The sequence below is a fragment of the Parasteatoda tepidariorum genome, chromosome 1 (genome assembly GCF_982258835.1).
Source record: "Parasteatoda tepidariorum strain Cologne lab strain chromosome 1, Ptep-v5.0, whole genome shotgun sequence".
NCBI classification, from domain to species: domain Eukaryota; kingdom Metazoa; phylum Arthropoda; class Arachnida; order Araneae; family Theridiidae; genus Parasteatoda; species Parasteatoda tepidariorum.
The window spans coordinates 80,765,068-80,784,851 of NC_141755.1; the positions used below are offsets into that span (position 1 = coordinate 80,765,068).

General features: G+C 25.5%; 1 protein-coding gene across 1 annotated transcript in view; it reads left to right on the plus strand.

The window, feature by feature from the left end:
- Positions 1–8,320: 8,320 nt before the first annotated feature.
- Positions 8,321–19,784, plus strand: part of LOC107441188 (uncharacterized) — a 69,437-nt gene continuing 57,973 nt past the window's right edge. The window contains exon 1 of the mRNA XM_043051616.3: positions 8,321–8,584. Coding sequence (XP_042907550.2) covers positions 8,516–8,584 — 69 coding nt within the window. The 5' untranslated portion in view covers positions 8,321–8,515. The remainder of the gene's footprint in view (positions 8,585–19,784) is intronic.

The window sequence follows — 19,784 nt, forward strand, 5'->3', positions numbered from 1 at the left end:
CATAGATTTTTGATATAATTAAGAGATCCAGGCCCTTACAAATTAAATACACATAAAACATAAATTATTAATAAAGTCAAAAGAATTCTTTTTCTTAATTGTCAGATGGGATGATAAAGTTTACCTCGGTATTTTAAAGCTCTATTTTTATTATTTTATTTAGATTATATTTTATTCGAAATAATTCTTATGAGTAGATTTCCTACTTATTTCAAAAATAGTACATTGATTTTGTGTATTCTTTTGATCATTTCCTTTATGTTATAAAAATAATTGTTAACGTTATTACAATCGCTGTAATTATGGGGAACTATGTTTCACAGTTATTTTATATCAGCTTGTGAATTATATTGAATCGAAGTCAACTATTAAAACACAAATGCATTTTTTATTAGGAATGAGAATGAAAATGTCCTAATTTAAAAACATGAGGTGTTAAAGTGTAAGAACGTTAAATGTAAAATGTAAGAATATCATTTACCGATTTCTCCCCTGAAAAGATAAATCTTAGTCTTATTTTTATTCATAGCTTACATTTATAGCTTAAAAATATACCATTTTGGCCATTTTCTGACTTTTATTGATTGTTTTCGTATTAACACTTTATGCGAAGGATTCAAAATTGAGTGGGAACAAAAAAAATGTCCTTATGATATATTTGATTTTAAAAAAAATTTACAGACTAATGAAAACTATGAACTTAAAAATAAATAACCTATTTTTTCACATGTTCCTGGTTTAAATTACTTATAAAAATAATCTAGTAAAATTTTAAGTTCTGAAATCCATGGAATAAATATTTAAAATCATGTTTAAATTAACATTTATAAATACCTTTAGGGCTTGCTCATTTCATGATATTCATTAAATTAACTGTTATTTTTTGCTCTCCTGTTTATAGTTCAAATTATTTACAAAACTAATCTAGTGAAACTGTAAAAACTGCATTATATGTAATAAATATTTGAAAATATGTTTAAATTAATATTTGTGCATATCTTCACAACTTTTTTATTTCATGATGCTCATTGAAATAATTATAATTTTTTTGTTCACATGTTTATGGCTCAAATAACTTACAAAGGAATCTAGTAAAATTATAGAAACTGCAATATATTTTACAAATATTTAAAACTATGTTTAAATGTTCGTTTTTTTCCTCATGCTTATGGATCAAATTACTTATAAAATATTTAACTAAAATTATAATGAATGCAATCTATTATGATATATATGATATGATGATATTACTAGTATTTAAAACTATGTTTAATTTAACATTAATCAATGTCCTCACGGTTTTTAATATTTTATGTTTATTTCGCTCTTCTTTTTCCTAGTTATTATTAAAATTAAATAATTATTATTGAAATATTTTATTAAATTAATAAAAAACATTTCCTGCAAATACTTTCAATAAAAAATAGTTTAAAACATTTCAAATATTTCTTTTATTATTGAATTAAGCAATAAGTATTTTTGTTTCGTGACCAGGCAGTACGTTATAATAAAAGATGACAATTACTATTTTTCATACAACAAATGAAGAAAAAAACTTTTTTTTTCTCTAACTTGGTTTTAAAATTAAAAGAAAAATAATTCAAACTGAACGGTAATTATTCACTTCAAATTCTTGAATCTGCACAGAAAATTACAATTTCTATCCTCGAAAATGAACAGAGTTAATTGGGATTCAGAAAACATGGAATATTTTCAAAAAATTATGTTCAATTAAATAAGTGTAAAGTAATGGAAGGTAATTCACTCTAAATTCTTGAATCTGTACAGAAAATTACAATTTTTATCTTCGAAAATGAACAGAGTTCATTGAGATTTAAAAAATATAAAATATTTTCAGAAAATAACGTTTAATTAAATAAGTGTAAAGTATTGGAAGGTAATTCACTTCAAATTCTTGAATCTGTACAGAAAATTACAATTTTTATCTTCGAAAATGAACAGAGTTCATTGAGATTTAAAAAATATAAAATATTTTCAGAAAATAACGTTTAATTAAATAAGTGTAAAGTATTGGAAGGTAATTCACTTCAAATTCTTGAATCAGTACAGAAAATTACAACTTTTATCTTCAAAAATGAACAGAGTTAATTGGGATTTGGAAAACATAAAATATTTTCAGAAAATTACGTTTAATTAAATACGTGTAAAGTATTGGAAGGTAATTCACTTCAAGTTCTTGAATCTGTACAGAAAATTGCAATTTTTATCTTTGAAAATGAACAGAGTTAATTGAGATTTAGAAAACAGAATACTTTCAGAAAATAACTTTTAATTAAATAAGTGTAAAATAATGGAAGGTAAATTCATCGAAAGAAGGTTTGAATGAATGATTCATGCTGGAGAAGTTTATCTCTTTAGAAATTTAGTAATATAGTCTTTGATATTATGTTTCAGCTCATCCAATAAAAGAAAAAGTATAAATCAATTTTTTCACAACAAAAAGAATGTAAAAAAGTGCATTTTACTTTTTAACTGTTGAATCAGTTTCAATGCATTAATGTGAAAACTACTTTCAGGAAATAGTGATAGTATGTTTACGTTTAAAATAATTTGCATGTTCTGCTTCGGAAATTATTTTTTAATTTTAAAGAGTTAGAAAATAATTATTTGCAATTAAAATACTGATATCTATGAACACAGTATACTGATTAAAATTTTCTTTATCAACCTATAAAAATGCTAATTTACAAAACTAGACTATTAGTCGGTTGATTAAATGTTGCAAAATAGTTGTATAATGCCTTTGCAGTTTCCTAAAATTACATTTAAAAAAGTGATGAGTAATATCTGCAAATTAAATTCGCAATCTAAGCCCAGTATAGTCGAGACAAATTCTTATGTTTCGAATTCTTATCAAAGTAACATATTATTTATTAGATAATAGGTGAAAAATATTTAGTCATATATCAAGTATGAAATACGAAATCAATGGTAAAAATTATAATAATTTAATTATTATAATAATTATATCTATAAAAATTATGATAATTTAATTTACAAAAATTTTATTAATTGCCGTAATAACTAATTTATTGTTGTATTGTTATTAAATCATGCATAATATAATAAAAAGTATACTTGGTATGTTCATAAACATTTGTAAATACTTCTTAAAAGCAATTTTTTTCCAATCAATATTTTTGTAAGATACTTCATTTGCCTTAAAATGCAAAACAATTTATGATATGTTACGTATAATTACGCGAATTATATCCAAAATAAATTAAATGCAATCCCTCAAAAACAGCTCGTTGTTAGTTGAACTTTTCTCTAAAATATTTGTACACAATTCTTGATAAATGACTTTTCTCCTAATACTTTTAGCAGAGAGGGAAACCCTTAACATGAATAAAAAAAGATAGATTATACATATTCGAAAAGAAGAGATTTATTTCTGATAAAAATCACAAAATATTTCGCACCATTGTCAGGTTTATAACATAATACCAAATCAATTCGTTTTTCTCCCTTTCTCAATAACATCAGGTGACATACCCTCAAAATATCTTCTCCTTTGATCTCAAAAAGAATAAATGGTGGGATTTTTATTTAGAGGGAAGTATCATTTTGGTCATCTTGTATTTAAAGGTTATCTGGTAGTTGCGCCTGTTACGCAGAGGGAAACCACATTTATTTTTACATCAGCAAACAGATTATTTCAATTTTTTTAATTCCTAATCAATAAAGTTCATAATGACTTGGGATAATTAATGCTTCCCCCCTACCAAAATACTGCAACATATAAAAATTAATATAACTGCCTTCTGATTTCAGAATTTGTTTGGTTTTTCCTTCCCCTTTTTTCTGTGAGTGGAATCTATAGTAACTATCCACTGTAAAGTTTCAATAATGTTTTCTTCGCTTCTATTTAATTTAATATAATCGTTAGAGATCTTATATAAATTCCAACGGTTCTTTTGGGCAATGAAAAATATTCAGAGAATGTATGTGATGGTTATAAAGTATCTAAATATATTCAGGGCAAATTAAAAAAAACTGCACACACAAACATGGGGTGAAATGTACTGCTCAAAATTAATAAATTACAAGTTATGTAAATTAAAATTATGTAATTGCAATATAAAAAAAATGTGCTTAAAAACGAAATTTGAAATAACTCCCTTAAAACGTTCTTATAATATAGCAAATTAAAATTTCATATTTTATTTATAAGTTAGTTTGTTTGCTTCTTATATTATTATCTTTGTTTCTTATATTGTTATCTCATGGTAATTATTCGAAGTATTGTTTATTCAAAATTTTGAAATTTGCCTTTTCAGTAAAAAATCTGTACAATTTGTCCGATCTAATTTACTAGTAATCTAATTTACTAGTGCTTAATTCACAAGTTTGTTACCCCATGTTCTATTAAAAAATCATGTGCATCATCATGTACTATCACCATTTAAAATTTTATACCACTGATAGTGATAGAACCTAATAATCTATATAGTAACACTATCTGCCTGTATCAACAAAATTATAAAAATTAAGATTCAAAAGCTGCCGTTACGACCACTTTGTGAAAATATTGATTGATGCGCAACAAACAGGGTAAACTGGAAATGGTTTTACAATTCAAAAGTCTCAAAAAGGTGTTCTATAAGTCAAGAGGAGACAAAATTTTAACTACAGATAATTCCAATGATGCAATCGAGTCTTCTAAAATAAAAAAAAAGTTCAGTTTAAAAAATATGCTGATTATTGACGCTGTAATATTTATGAACACATTTAAAATGCTTTTTAAATGCTAAATATTATTTTTTTATAACCGTCGTTGAACAGCCGACCTAATTTTATGGGTATACGACTACTAATGTCCAACTCCGTAGCCTTGTAATTTTGAACCCAATCCAGAAGACAAGGGAACTCCTGGATCGAGTATTGGGAGAAATTTGCCTTCGTGGAGGATTTTTTGACAGAGGTAACCAGCATTTGCGTTGCACGGAAAGAAAGACCGCGAGAACATCCCACGGTTAGCCAGATGGCAAGGGGACTCTAACCCATGATCCGTCTAGCACTGAGGATGTTTCACGGCAGCACTGTGGTAAGTGCAAGCCAGATGCGGAATTCGTATCGACTGGGATTCGAACCCGGTTCGCCTCATTGGAAGACGAACGCTCTATCCCCTGAGTCATCGCGGCTCTAAATATTATTATTGAAAAAAGTAGTACCAAAATTGTTCGATATGATCCCTCCACATTCAACAATATTTAATCACAGAACCTTATTTTCCACTGTGGCGCAGGAGTACTGTTGGTTCTAATGGAACAATTTTAGTAGTAGTGATTTTACTTCAAAGATTAAGTGTATAAGAGTAGCATACTCATGCTAATAGGCTTACATCCATAGAAAATGGCTGGTTGAAAAGTGCAGTAGCGCAAATGACGCAATAGGCTTGTAATATACGCATATTAATTCCATTTACATTAATTTCATTTATAACGCCCTCTATCGGTAAGTTTTTGTACTTAATTTTTTTTATTTAGTAAATGTCAAGTGCATCGTTTCTAATAGCTGGAGTTCAAATTTTATCTCATTTGAACTAATCTAACTCATTCTAAAGTCTTCTGAAGTTTGAATTTTATTTCCTGATTTATAATTATAATTTGCCATGTGTTTGTCATATTGTTGAGTGTTCAATTTATAATGCACTATTCCATATCAATGCTTATAAAATTTTATCACTTTTCATTTAATGTTGAAGAGTTATGAGTTTCCCTTTATCCGAATATCTAAACTAATATCTACAGTATCGGAAATACTTTCCTTTCTGATATTAATATTTTTTAATTAAATATTCATTTCTTCAACAAAAAAAAATTTCATGCTGCAACTATCGATCATAACTGCTATAATAACTGCAGACTGTTTGATAACTGCAAACTATTAATCATAAAAATATCATTAACTTTTATAAGAATGAAACTCTTCCATTGTTTTATTTTTTCTCAGGAAAAATATTAATTTTTATGAATGCATTAATTTATAGTTAATTTATTAAAGAATTTAAGATAATTACAATAGATAAATTATATGTATTAGCACTGTCTGGATTTGTACTCACGGCAATGACTACTAGATGTCTAGACTGGAAGTTTTAATATTTGAATGACTAAACATTGAACATTGTCGTAAATGCATAATATGTACTTTGAAAAAAATGCCTGATAGACAAGAAATATAATGCCATTTCGTTGTTTGAAATTAATTAAATAGATCGCTTCAATGATTTTTAAATCAGAATTATTATATGCTTAATTATTTTCAAATTTCTATCTCAAACAAATTCAGTTTTAAAGATTTCAAATTTCGTATCTTTCAAACTAACCTTAAGACCAATTTTTATTCAAATATCGTAATATTTGAATAGATTGTGCATAGCTTTTTTCAATTTTATAAATCAAATTATATTTCACAGTAATTATTATTTCTATATTTCTCAATAATTTATGAAATTTTAAAAAAAAGCTGCACGAAATTTGTAATCAAATTTTTTTCTAATGTAAATAAAAATGTATCTAAACATTAGAAAATTTATGAAACTTAGAACAGTATGTAAATGGATATTATGTCCTTTTCTTCGAATAAGTTAACAATCCTTCATATTTACACAAAACACGAGCAAAGTTATTAAACTGTATGATTAATATTACATATGAAAGTACAATTCTCGTACTCCCTCAAAACATTTAGGTTTTCTCCGTTTATGAAAACTAGCAAAACAAAATAAACAATCTCATTAAATTCTTTTCCACATAAAAATTTCTCACCTAATATCTTTAATAGTCTGCGTGAGGATACCAGAAAGTATTCAATTGATAATACTAGATTTATTGAAAGAGAGGTAACTACTTTAAACTTTTTTTAATTCTAAGAAATATGGTAAATATAAACAATAAATGGAATAAAATATGTTATTTTCATAACAAGGAATAATGTTATGAAAGGAGCACAGGTGCACCTATTGGCTATCCTAGCGAGCTAATACACAGAAACAAAACTGTCATTTTTTGCAAATCTCCTGCCAGTTTAATGCACTAAGTAGATTCAAAAAGTTAAAAATGTTTTGAGCTGGTTTTATAGTTTAACAAATCATAAAATATACTAAGTGTATAGCATGTACAAAAAAAATATATTAACTATAAGTCAAATTTTTTTATAGAAATTAGATGGTTTTAAAAAATGGTGGTTTCATGTACTTTTGAAATCATCTGGAGGGTTCCAATAGTACGTGAGACCATCATTTTTCTGCTTTAGCGATTAGTATTTTGAAGAAAGTTTTTTAGATTAAATTTTTTTTCACTAGTGTTAAAATTGTAATTTAAACACTACTAAAAGGTTTTCAAAATTTAATGTAGGTTGCCTTCAGTTTAGAAATTTATGCATTTAAAATCATTAAATTCGTAGAATAATTTATACTTTCTCTCATTTTTCTAATAATCTCATTTTTCTTAATTTTTCTGAAATTTGTAACTCAATTTATGAAATTTACTTTTAATAGTTGTTAATACGGGGATAGCAGGTATGTAATCTTGATAGCAGCACTCAATACGAAACTCAATTGACGTACTTCTACTTTCTGCTTTGCCTCGAAACTGTACAAAACTTATGTAAAAATATTTGACAAAAAGCTAATAGCATTTTAATATTTTTTTCTTTTTAACATTTCATAATATATGCAAATTTCTGAATTATGCAAAAACTAATGCATAGATAAAAGCTTCACTAATCCTTTTACTCTGAACGCTTTGTTCATAAGGAAAATTGTCAAGTTTGTAATCATAATTATTGTGCCAACATAATTTGTCACACAATATAAAATTTATGTTTTTTTTATTGTCATATAACAAGTATTTCAAAAACAAATGTTTATGTGAAAACCAAATGATTTTTACATTTATAATTCGTGATATTTCTCTTTATATTTTATAAATATTATTTAAGTTGTGTTTGATTCATCTCCTTACGTATAATTTAAGTTCGAATATTTTCTTTATTCTTTGGAAAAAAATTTATATTCTCATTTTGAAAAAAGAAAACGATAAAAGTTACATTTCTGTTATGATTTTTTTTTTTTTTTTGCTGATAATTGTCAAGGGTAACAAGGCGCGGTGACTACCATCTTTCAAAATCGGAACTAAAAAAAAAAAAAAAAGGAGAAGGAATCACTCCTAAAAAGGGAACAATTATTTTCCAATCATCTTCGAATCTTAAAAAAAAAAAATCGTATCAAAAATATGGTAGTTATTGAGTGAAAAAATAATTACTGGGATAAACTACGAATTGAAGAGGTGTTACTGCGCGGCACTCTTTTCTTTCAGCGGAAGTAAATGTGAAACGAAGTCTTGAAACGGCGCGCTGATTCGATTTCCTGAGGGTCAACAAGAGCGTGAGGAGTAATAAGGATAATATTGAGAGGATAACATCAAAAAAGTAAACACGCGCGGGGGAAAAGGTGAAGTATCCGTCCCCTTAAGCAAGGGGGGAGAATATGATTTCTAGATGGATAATTACTTTTTGTTTAGTGCACCTATTCTTTTTAAGATCGTCAGAATCAGCAGTAAGTAAAAATTATTACATTATTTTTAAAATAATTATAATGTTTTCCACTCAAAATTCACTTTTTTCTAAAATTTTATGGTAATCTTGTGTTACTTCATAAAAATATTTAGATTCAAAAAACTTTTAGATATTTAGCATAATTGTAAAAATATTTTATCAAAAAAGTATAAAAATGTATTTTATTATTTACAACTATGTTGTTTTTTTTACTATAAGCATTCAAAAGATTTAGAAAAGAAATTTTTAAATAAATACTATTTCAGCAAAAAAATTCTCAGTTCTAAAACAATTTTTCAATAGCAAAAATAAGCTAAAATATAAATGTTGTACTGATACACAAATTAAAACAGTAATACATAAAAACACTAAAAACAAATTTATAAATTTTTAAGATGTTGGCATTCCATTATTGAGGAAAAAGTGTAAAAATAAGAATTGCTTGCTTATATGAAGGCAGTATTTTTATTATATTTCAAAATATTTTATTTTCCGTATATTTATTTCGAAATTTTACGAAAAATAATTAAATACTTTTTTTTAAACCTTCCCATGGAATTTATTGCAAATGACGATTTTCATTTTTAACAGTAGTCATTTAACTGCTATCCATAAAATGGTTAATATTTGTGTTATGTAATTCTTTATTAAACGCTTGAAACTTCATATGATTAAATGAAGGGAATAATAAAATCTCTTATTTTTCCTTTCCTGATACTTGTATAATAGATCTTGTTAATAATTTATACGAAATCTGCATTTTTAAAAATTTCAAAAAGCATGTAAAAATAAAATAATTATATTTCTCCCAAATCATATCGTATCATGAAGCGTAAATTTAGTTTTTAATTATAATTTGTATTTTTTAACGCTTGAAGCTATTTTTTTTTCCTTTCCTAGTGTTGTTTGAGTGATATTTTTCTAGCAACACTTCCTATTCCCCATTTCAACGGGACTATTTGGAGTGACAAATTGATAACAAAAGTATATTGTTCCATGTCTTTTCGAGGTGTATTCTCATTCTAAAAATAAAAGATACCTACGTGAAAGTGATTTGTATCATTATGACAGGTTTATGCTGATGAGCTTTGTATCTAAATGATATTCATTATGCAGCGAGTTTTTTCTGTTATAACTTTTCGGTTTATTATTTACTTTCTTCATCACCCTTACATTGTTATGCACTTGACAATTCCAATATTTTTTACCATGCTGCATTTTTCTCGTTGTGACTATTTTTCATCAGTGGCGTAGCCAGAAGGAGAGCATTTGTCCCCGAACGCAATCTTAGAACAGCACCAAATGCATCAAAATTAGTTCAAAAATAAATCCGGGATAAAATTCTTTTTTCTTTTAAATATCCCAAGTATCATTTGCGAACTTCTGCAATTTTTTATAAAACCTATAATTTGATTTATATTTTAGCTGAAAATCGAACAGGATGCCTATTAATAATTTAGTTTGTTTTGCACGCAGAATTCTTTTTTATTATTTTAATAAATTGGAGATATATATTGAATGAAAAAGTCCTTAGAAAAGCAGCTTATCATTTAATATAAAAAAAGAATAAACTCAGTCAAAAACATGTAAGTGTAATAAAAGCTGCGTTAGTAACATACAATGTTAAATTTTAAACTGAACCAATTGAAACTTTTTGAAGTTATCGAGTTATGTTGTTTTAAAAATCATTATTTAAAATTACAGAATCTAATTCAGTGTAAAATTTTAAAAAAATACCAAGTGCGGTTGAATTTTAGTTCTCACATGAAATAAAACTTAAAATAAACCCGAAAAGTTTATTTTTATGTCCTATACAATATTATAAGGAGATTGATTAAAAAATGAATTTGTCTTCGAAAGCTTGTAAACTAAGATTCTGTTCTTGTTGCTCTTTTTTATTCTTTGCAGTTTAATTTTTCAAGTAACAAAATTGAATTTGTAAAGGGATAAGAATGCTTATTATCTACAGTCAGTGTAAGGCCAAGTGTAAGGTCAAAGTAGGATCAAATAATAACATTCTTTCTTTTTGGCAAGAGATGTTTTTCTATTTACTAAAATTAGTGTTCTAGAGTATTCTATATTTCTTTATTACATTGTTTCATCACAAAAGATTCAGTCACTTAAAACAATTTGCCCGTGAAACAATGTCAGTACCTTCAATCAGAAAATTAAACAAGTTTTTTTTAATTTCAATACAGTAATAAGTTACACCATGTTTCAATTCAAGTTGCACCAGAGTATCATGTAATATGATCTAAAAAGTACTACAATGTAGTTCCTCCTAAAACGTACTAATTTTAATTTTAAAATTAAGATGTATCAAAGCACTCCAATTGTTTCAAACAGCGTAACTATATAAGAGTTAATATCGCGAAACTCTATCTAAATTTTCATAAAGCTGCGGTGCAGTTAACAAAAAATATTTAAATAGAAAACTATTTTAAAAGGTTTTGCCTTAGATTAACCAATTTTTCATGTACCAATTTCATGGTATTGAAACAATTAATTAATCTAGAATAGAACTATTTTAATAAATAATTCTGTATCATGTTAGTATTATATTTAGTCCCACATAAGCAAACAATTTAGAACTATCGTATAATTTATATTAACAATAAATTTAGCATTTTGTTAATACTAAATTGTTTAGAGAAAACTATCATACAATTTATATTAACAATAAATTAAGCATTCTGTTAATACTAAATTGCTCAGAGAAATATAGAAGAAGAAAAATGTAATAGAAAATTTGGAGTTCCGAAATGTTAGGATTTTTAAGGAATGTAAAACTGTTTAAAAAAAATATTGCAGAATCAGATATTATTCTATATTTTTGAATCTCTTTAACTGATGGAAACTACAAGGAGAAAAAATTCAGTTAAAATTACCTCACTGCATGGAAAAGAAATTTTTGATTAAAAAAAAGTCATTCATTTGGTAATTTTTCCGCTCATATGGTAACAGTTAACTGGAAATTATGATTTTTAAAATTATAGTTCTTGCCCCACAAGTAAAAAATACAAAATAGAAGAGTATAATTAACAGAATAAATGGTTTTTATGTCCTGCTCTAAAGTATAATAAAATGGCCACATTTTGTCTCGATTAACAAATCATAAAACAATATTTTATAATTAATTTTACCAAAACGCTTCGATAAAACGCTTCCATAAAGCCAGAAATATGATGAATTTTACCATATTCTGGTAGTTTTGACTACAGTTTTTTTTTCAGTGTATAATCTCCGCATATTTTCGAACGTCTCTTATTTTTTGAATAACTTTTCATTTATCATATGATTTATTTTGTGATGAATGTTAATTTGCATAAAACAATTTCTTCCGTTTATTGCGCGAACGGCTGAATAATGAGTAAGAAAAGACATTCTATCTTTCAAGAAGTAAGTGAAATGAAATTCTCCTTGTATACCGCTAATCAAAGGACAAAGTTAAAATGTAATTACTATTCTTCCCCTGATTCCAAGTTGACAGTTCGGAATTTTAGACGTCTTTTTTTGTATCTGACAAATGTTGCAACTGTTTCTTTTGTTGATTACATTGTTTTTAAGGTCAAAACACTTTCAAATTGTCTTCATTTTATCTTTCATTCACATAAAGTCATAAAATGTTTTAAAAAGCCTGAGTTAATGTTTTCAATTTAAAAAAATTTGTAAATGTTAGGGATTTGCATCTTTGAAGTAATTTTGTATTTATAAATAAATGTAAATTACGTAAATTTTTAACTATTTTACTGTTAACTCTGAATCATTGTTATTATGACATTGGGTTTACTTGTTTACATATTTATATGTAATTTAAATATGGAGGTTATTTATTTTACAACTCTTTGTACAACTTTGAAACAAATAAAACGCTAAATATTTTGTATTTTGGCTTCGACTTGCATTTTGGCAAAAGACCAGTATTGCAACAAAGTAATACTGGCAAAGTAAAAATAATAATGTGACTTTAGATTGTGATGAACTTTATTGCAGAATAGCAAAATTAAGTTAGATTGATAAGTAAAATTAACTTATAAAAGTTATCAAAGAAAAAAATGCTCTTTTTGAAAAAATATCGATCATACCATTACCACTACTTGAACTGATTTAATTTTTCTATTAACACGTTGTGTATTATTTCTTATAACTGACGTTTTATTATCTTATGAAAAACCATAAACCAACTATCCTATGAACTACAAATGAATAAGTGTAAGAAATTAATAATAACAAATAATTTAACGAAAACTGAATAAATAACATACAAGTCAAATGATTTATTGAATATAAATTTGTTGTTCATTAGCCTTTCTGCCTTACAATGTTTAATTTATTCCAAAATGCACGGCTGTCAAATTCTCTTTTATGTAATTTAATTACGGTTTTATTTTATGGCATGAAAGTCCTTAGATGCTAAAACAATATTCAATACATAAAAAAACTAATGAAACACTAAAAAGATTGATTTACAACATTTTAATCATACATGGAGAAAAAATTCTGGTAAAATAACCGCACTGCATGATAATAATAATTCTAGTTTAAAAGAAACTTAAATCTAATTAATAAAACCAAAATGTGCACTATTTAAACTATTTTATTGTTAATTTTTCCGTTCTTATGGTAACGGTCAACCGAAAATTCTGGCTTTCAAAATTATAGTCTTTATTACCACTCATTTAGTAAAGAATACAATAATAAAAAAGAAAAATTTTACCGAATGAATGGTTTTTGTACCATGATATAAGGTATTATGATAAAATAATCAAATTTACCAAAATTATCGAATATTTTAGTGTTTTCAGAGAGGTAAACATGGTAACTGTTATCATATTCTGGTAGTTTTGACCATATTTTTTGGTAGTGTAGATTTAAAAGTATAGTGTTATCAGAACTATTATTATACTTTAATAGTCTAGCAAAATGTCAACTCATTTTTTTAAAAACTCTTAATTATGGCATATTAATTAGCATTAGTTATGGGATAAGTAATGCAATGTTTTATATTATTTAATTACGAAAGAACGGGTTAATTAGAAATTCCTCTGCAAACTTAACTTTGTAAAACGATTTTCTTCTATAAATGTGTAAATATAAATTTTATTTCAGAAATTTGTTGCTTGTTGTATTTAAAGAAATAAGGGGAAAAAATTCTCTTAGAAATAATTTAATTTAAGGCAAAAATAATTTTAATTTACTTTAGCATTCTTTAAAATTATTTTCTTTTGTATTACTAGTTATACAATTGTTCTAGAAGTGTTTTTAGAAGAAACGTAGAATGTTGTCATACTAATGTTAAAATAATTTATTAAAGAGAAGGAGAAAATATCCCGTAGTTTAATACGTTCATAAAATACGTATTTTTTTACCCACGGATATAACTATTCTTACAGTTTGTCCTAAAGCAAAGATTTCATGTGACACAATAAAATGCATGTTTCTAAGCTTAAAATAGAAAAAAAAATCGTAAAAAGAACTTTGACATTGAAATTTTATGTTTCCTTATCTTTTAAAAATTACATTAGACGAAAAACAGATTCTAAATCATGAGATGTTCAACTGTTTATTTTCCGTGCAGAAAAAGGCTAAAACATTTCTTCTTCTTAAAAATTTCACTAGCATTTAAAAAACCATTGAAAATTTTTGAAATTGAAATAATTTTTATTATAATTTGCTCTAATAAAAAAAAGATTTTTTTTAAAAAAATAGTTTAAGTAAATAAGACAACGATGTTTAGAAAATAATCACCATTTAAAAAGCAAGTTCACGAATTCTTGATTGTCAGTATTTTTATTTTATGAAGTGAAAGTTTTAAAAATTAATTAAAATTTTTAGTTTCATATTTCTTAATTAAATTCCATTTATAATTAAATCACTTAATGATACAGCCTTTTCAATAATTTCATGTAGATAATTTTTATTTTTATGTAAAATTTAAATAAATACAGAAATGTATTAAAATTAATGCATAAAGAATAATACTTTATTAAAAATAAATTGCTAAAGAAAATAACTTTGCTCTTTTAGGGCAATAGAAAATTGGACAGTTGTATTTTTTCTAAATGTTTGTAAATAGTTTAAAAATATACGTTTTTATGTAAAAATATGTTTTAATTTGTATCATGGTAAGGCCAATAAAAAAATATTTTAAAAAATTCAATAACTTCTTCATCTGATATGATGTTTCCATTTTGAAATTCAATACATTTCACCTAGTTTTTAAATCGTAAATCCTTCCGATAAATAGTGATAAAATGTGATTATTTTTCGTGGGAGAAAGTTGATCTAGAATGAAGGATTTGATAATGTTTGAATGTCTCATATGCAAATTCAATTACTTTGTTGTTGAAAGATACATATCTTCAAGGAAGTGAAATTTTAGATGGAACGTAGTTAAATCGGTTGAATTTGTTTTTTTTAAATTAATATAAAAACTTACCATTACATAATGTTTATTAAATTGCGCACCCACGCAATGGAATTTTCACAACATTCAAAATGGCCCATCTGATACAGTGTTGAAAAAAATCGTTTGAACACATATAGATTATAATTTTAGCTTATTAAAATATCGTCTGCAAACTTTCAAATAAACATAAAAATATTAATATCATATTTACAAATATTCAAAGCAATCATGCTTTCCCGCAACGCACAGCTGTAACAGTGCCGCAAAATGTTCTGCTATGCATCGTCGATCACCTACTGATATTCTGTCCTATTCCTCGAGCAAGAAGCGAAATTTCTTAAGAAACGAAACTCTAATGAGGCTTAGCATAAACTTGCTCCTCCAAGAAGGATCAAGTGGGAAAGTTGATTGTATTCAAGTATGGTGAATAAGGTGGCTATTCTTGTGGAGCGAAAAGTCAGAAAAGTATGCCTTGTAGCATTCAATAATGCTTTAACTTTGTTTCTTAGTGCCGAATAATGTTTGAAAGTTCTTTTTTCGTTTATTAAAAACTTTTAAGACCAAGAAAGCATGTGATTTTCAAAAAGGAATTAACGATTCCATGAGATAAAAAGACTGCATTTTTAACTTTGACCTAGTCTTCTTGACACTATGTAAGATCCAGAATTTAAAGGTATAGTAATGTATATATCCTTAATAATGCATAATAAGTAAGTATAATAACGTAGTTTAATCAATCAGTATATAAAGTCAGATATAGTGTAAAATGATCATAAAACATTTTCTTTACCTTGCCATATTATAACTACAAGAAATAGTCTGAAATTTTCAGAACTTTGGTTTAAGTTTTCACATGATATTCTTTCAGAACATGTAAAATTACACTTCAAAACCCACTTTTAGTTAAATTAGTATTTTAATTTATTATAAGAGTGTTCAAAAATAAGAGAAAAAATGCTTTAAAAACTGACCTAAAATGATTTTTGTCAGAATTTTTTTTGATTAATTAAAAATATTCAGCACATCTGTGTTTGTCAGATATAGTGCATATTTATAATGTCTTGGAAAAAAATCTACTTATAAAGCATTTAAGGCTAGTTAATAAATACAAATTTCTGTCTTAAAGTTCGTCGTTTCTTTTAAACCTATAATTAACTTTTAATTTTTTTTCCACTGAGGAAGAAATTTAACTTGACTTTTAAATTCTGCTCAATCAGATGTATTTTTTTAAAAATCCTAGTTTGAAAATTAATTAGTTTTAATATTTTTCTCATAATTGTTTGAATATTGTAAAACAAACGTGGCAAAGAGAATCACCAACTTTTACTATTGAAGTTTTCTTTTTCTTTCTTTCTTTACATCAAAGCAATCTATCTTTGATTAAGTACAGTAAACTGTCATAAATTATTATAAAACTAATGACTGACTCATATAATATAATATAATATAATATAATATAATATAATATAATATAATACAATATAATATAATATAATATAATATAATATAATATAATATAATATAATATAATATAATATAATATAATATAATATAATAAAATATAATATAATATAATACAATATAATATAATACATTAACTATTTTAGTACACGGAGAAAAAAAATTTGATGCAAATTGTCGTACTGTATGGCTTTGACATTTCTGGTATGAAATAAAACATAATTCTGATTAATAAAAACCAAACTGTATTTAAATCATTAATTTAATAATTTTTTCGCTCATTTTTCAGCTCCGTGTAACGGTTTACCGGAAATTATGGTTATCACAATTATAGTTATTTATACCACAAATTTTATAATAAATACAAAACTTAAAAGTAAATTTAACAGAAGAGATGGTTTTTATGCCATGCTCTAAAGTATCATTGGAAAATAATAACAAAATTTCACCACATTTACCAAATTTTATCTTATATTGTAAAACCCGTTTTAATGTTAATTTTCGCAAAAATTGGCTTTGGTAAAAATTACTGAGCTCTTCAGTGTTCCTATCGAGCCAAAAACACAAAATTTACCATATTCTGATAGTTTTAACCCTATTTTTTTTATCAGTGTAGTCATTGATTAATTTAGATAAACTTATGCATTAATTAATTTGATAATATAATAGAAGAACTATTTGAATCATTGATCTATTAATTCTACTATTTGTATAAAATTATAATTATGTATAAAATTATTTAAAATTGGCCCAACAAAATGTGGGTGATGAGTTTTATGAGGTTTTACTGTTAGGGAATATTTGCACAGAGGAACAGACATTTTTTTTCGCAATTATATGCTGTCAATAATGTAAGTTTTGTGTTATTGTATTTTTTAGCTCATATTTTATATGCTTAATTAATAAATTATTAAAAACTAGAATAAACCTCATGATATGTGAAACATTTATTGATAGCCATCTTTACCACACTAGAACATACACTAAGTTCATAAATGCTAGCTTAAAGGTTAGATTAACTAATTTTATAAAATTAAATATTTATGCTGCCTCTCAGACCTAATTCAAATTAATTTGAAGTAAATATAAAGCTTTTTAAATAAAATAAGTTTTACTTAATATCAACTCTCTCCAATCACCAAAGCTTTATTAATACATTCTGCGGGATAGGAAATGAATTATATACATTTTGAAAGGAATAATTATATTTGTTATAAATTTGACGTAACGATAAAATTATATCTGTTACTATCTTTCAAGTTTGCGAAACTCATCCTGTAACTTACACTTTTACTTATAGATTGCAAAGCGATCATAAGAGCCTCTCAGGAAGTTGTCAACATTGTTGAGGGTCATAATTTTAGAAATCTATGATTAGCGTAGATAGAAATGATCATTAATTAATGTGACTAAACGCTGAAAATAATTTTCTTTCTTTTTAAATTTAAGGCAGGACGTATACATTTTCTGAGAAAGTTATGAATGTTCTAAAACAATCCTCACTGGCCGATTTATTTATTACTACACTGCGTTTCTTGTAGGAAAAAAAAAAACGTTTTCTTTCATTGTTTGTGAGAATTTTTTGTAAAAAAAAATATGTTTATCAATTCATCGTAGCACCTTAAAAAGCAAGATTAGAAACACTCTTGTGCATATGAATGCCATATCTATCACTTTAAAATTTGTACGTATTCTATAAATTCTTAATTTTTCTTGATCGACGCCATACTATTAAAATCAATTGTTCTTTACATAAACTCTACGTGGGATATTAACGGAAATATATAATAATCCGTTAAATATTTTATGCTATTATCTCAAAATTGCATCAATTATATAATCATAAAAATAATATCAAGCTTAATAATATTTTTTAAAAAAACTATCTCTTACTTATTTATAACTCTCGTGTAAAATTACTGTTATATTTCTATACACGTCAGAAAAATATTAAGCCAGTTTTAATACATTGCAAAAATGAACTCTTTATTTTTAAGTCACGATATCTTATAAATGATGAAACTTATCCACGTAAAACTATTAATATCAATCAATTACTAACATCAATATCTACAATACATATGAATTGGTAAAAAGTAGTGCTTTTTGTAAGTCACCCCAGCTCTTAAATAATTATGCATAAAAAATTAATCTTTAACTAAATTTTATGAAAGAAGTTGCCTTATATTTATGGAAAATTTTTCGTTGTTATTGGTGTGTATTCACTTTCTAATTTCGTGTTTAAAACCATTCGCAGAACATTTTTTTCATTTTTAATTACATTTTTTTTTGCTAAGAACTGAGTAAAGAATAAAAAATTACGTTATAAAACATACCTTTGTTTATTTCTTATGCACTTCTTTACTTTCTGATAATGTGTGATTCAATTAAACTACTAAAATGTCCGATTTGTTACGAATTCGTCCCGGAAATTGCATTCGACGTTTAATATTTCTAACACTTATTTTTTCATAATAAACAGTGTTTAATTTAGCTTGATATCACGACTTTTTTTGTTGGTTTTTCAGTAGCAATTTTAACTAAGAAGGCGCGTTATCAATTTCATAAAAGGAATACTTTAGATATCCCATATATTGAAATTAATTTATAATTTAATTAAAAGAACATTTAGTAATGAAATCTGTTTTGGCTTGAAATATCATTATACCAACTATGAATGCAAAAAAGAAATAGGTTTAATCACATTTACGAAATTAAACTTGAGTTGAATATATCACAGAAAAATGAGGAAAACAAAAATTTAATCAAATCCTTAAGGATCAATAATAAAATATCAACACTGTTGGGTGATTTCCCTAAAGAAAGTAAATTATTTTATCAAATCCCAAGACAGTTTTAGTGAAGAGATGAAATATACAAAAGATGAAATAAACAAAAGATGAAATAAATAAAAGATTAAATAAGCATACTGATTTTTACTTAGGTTTCAATATAAAATAATAGCTTTAAGACTTTATTTATTTTTTGTAAATTACTATATAGATTGATGAAGGATAATTTTTGAAATCTTGAGTAAATAAACTTTAATATCGTTACACAAGATGAAGGAAAATTTTAGTGTACAGAATGTGGCTATTGATTATAATAGCTGTTTATTTCTTTTAATAATCAGATAAATCAAGGAAAGCGAATGCCAACGCCCGGTATACCCAACACTGATGTTTCTTTAGATTAAATGCCACTGCCCTGTTCACAGTTTTCTATTATACCCTACACTGGTGTTTTTTTTTTTTTTTTTAAGATTAAGTGCTACTGATTGGTATACATTTGCCTGGGGCACTTTACCTTTAAAAAACACACATCAGTGTTT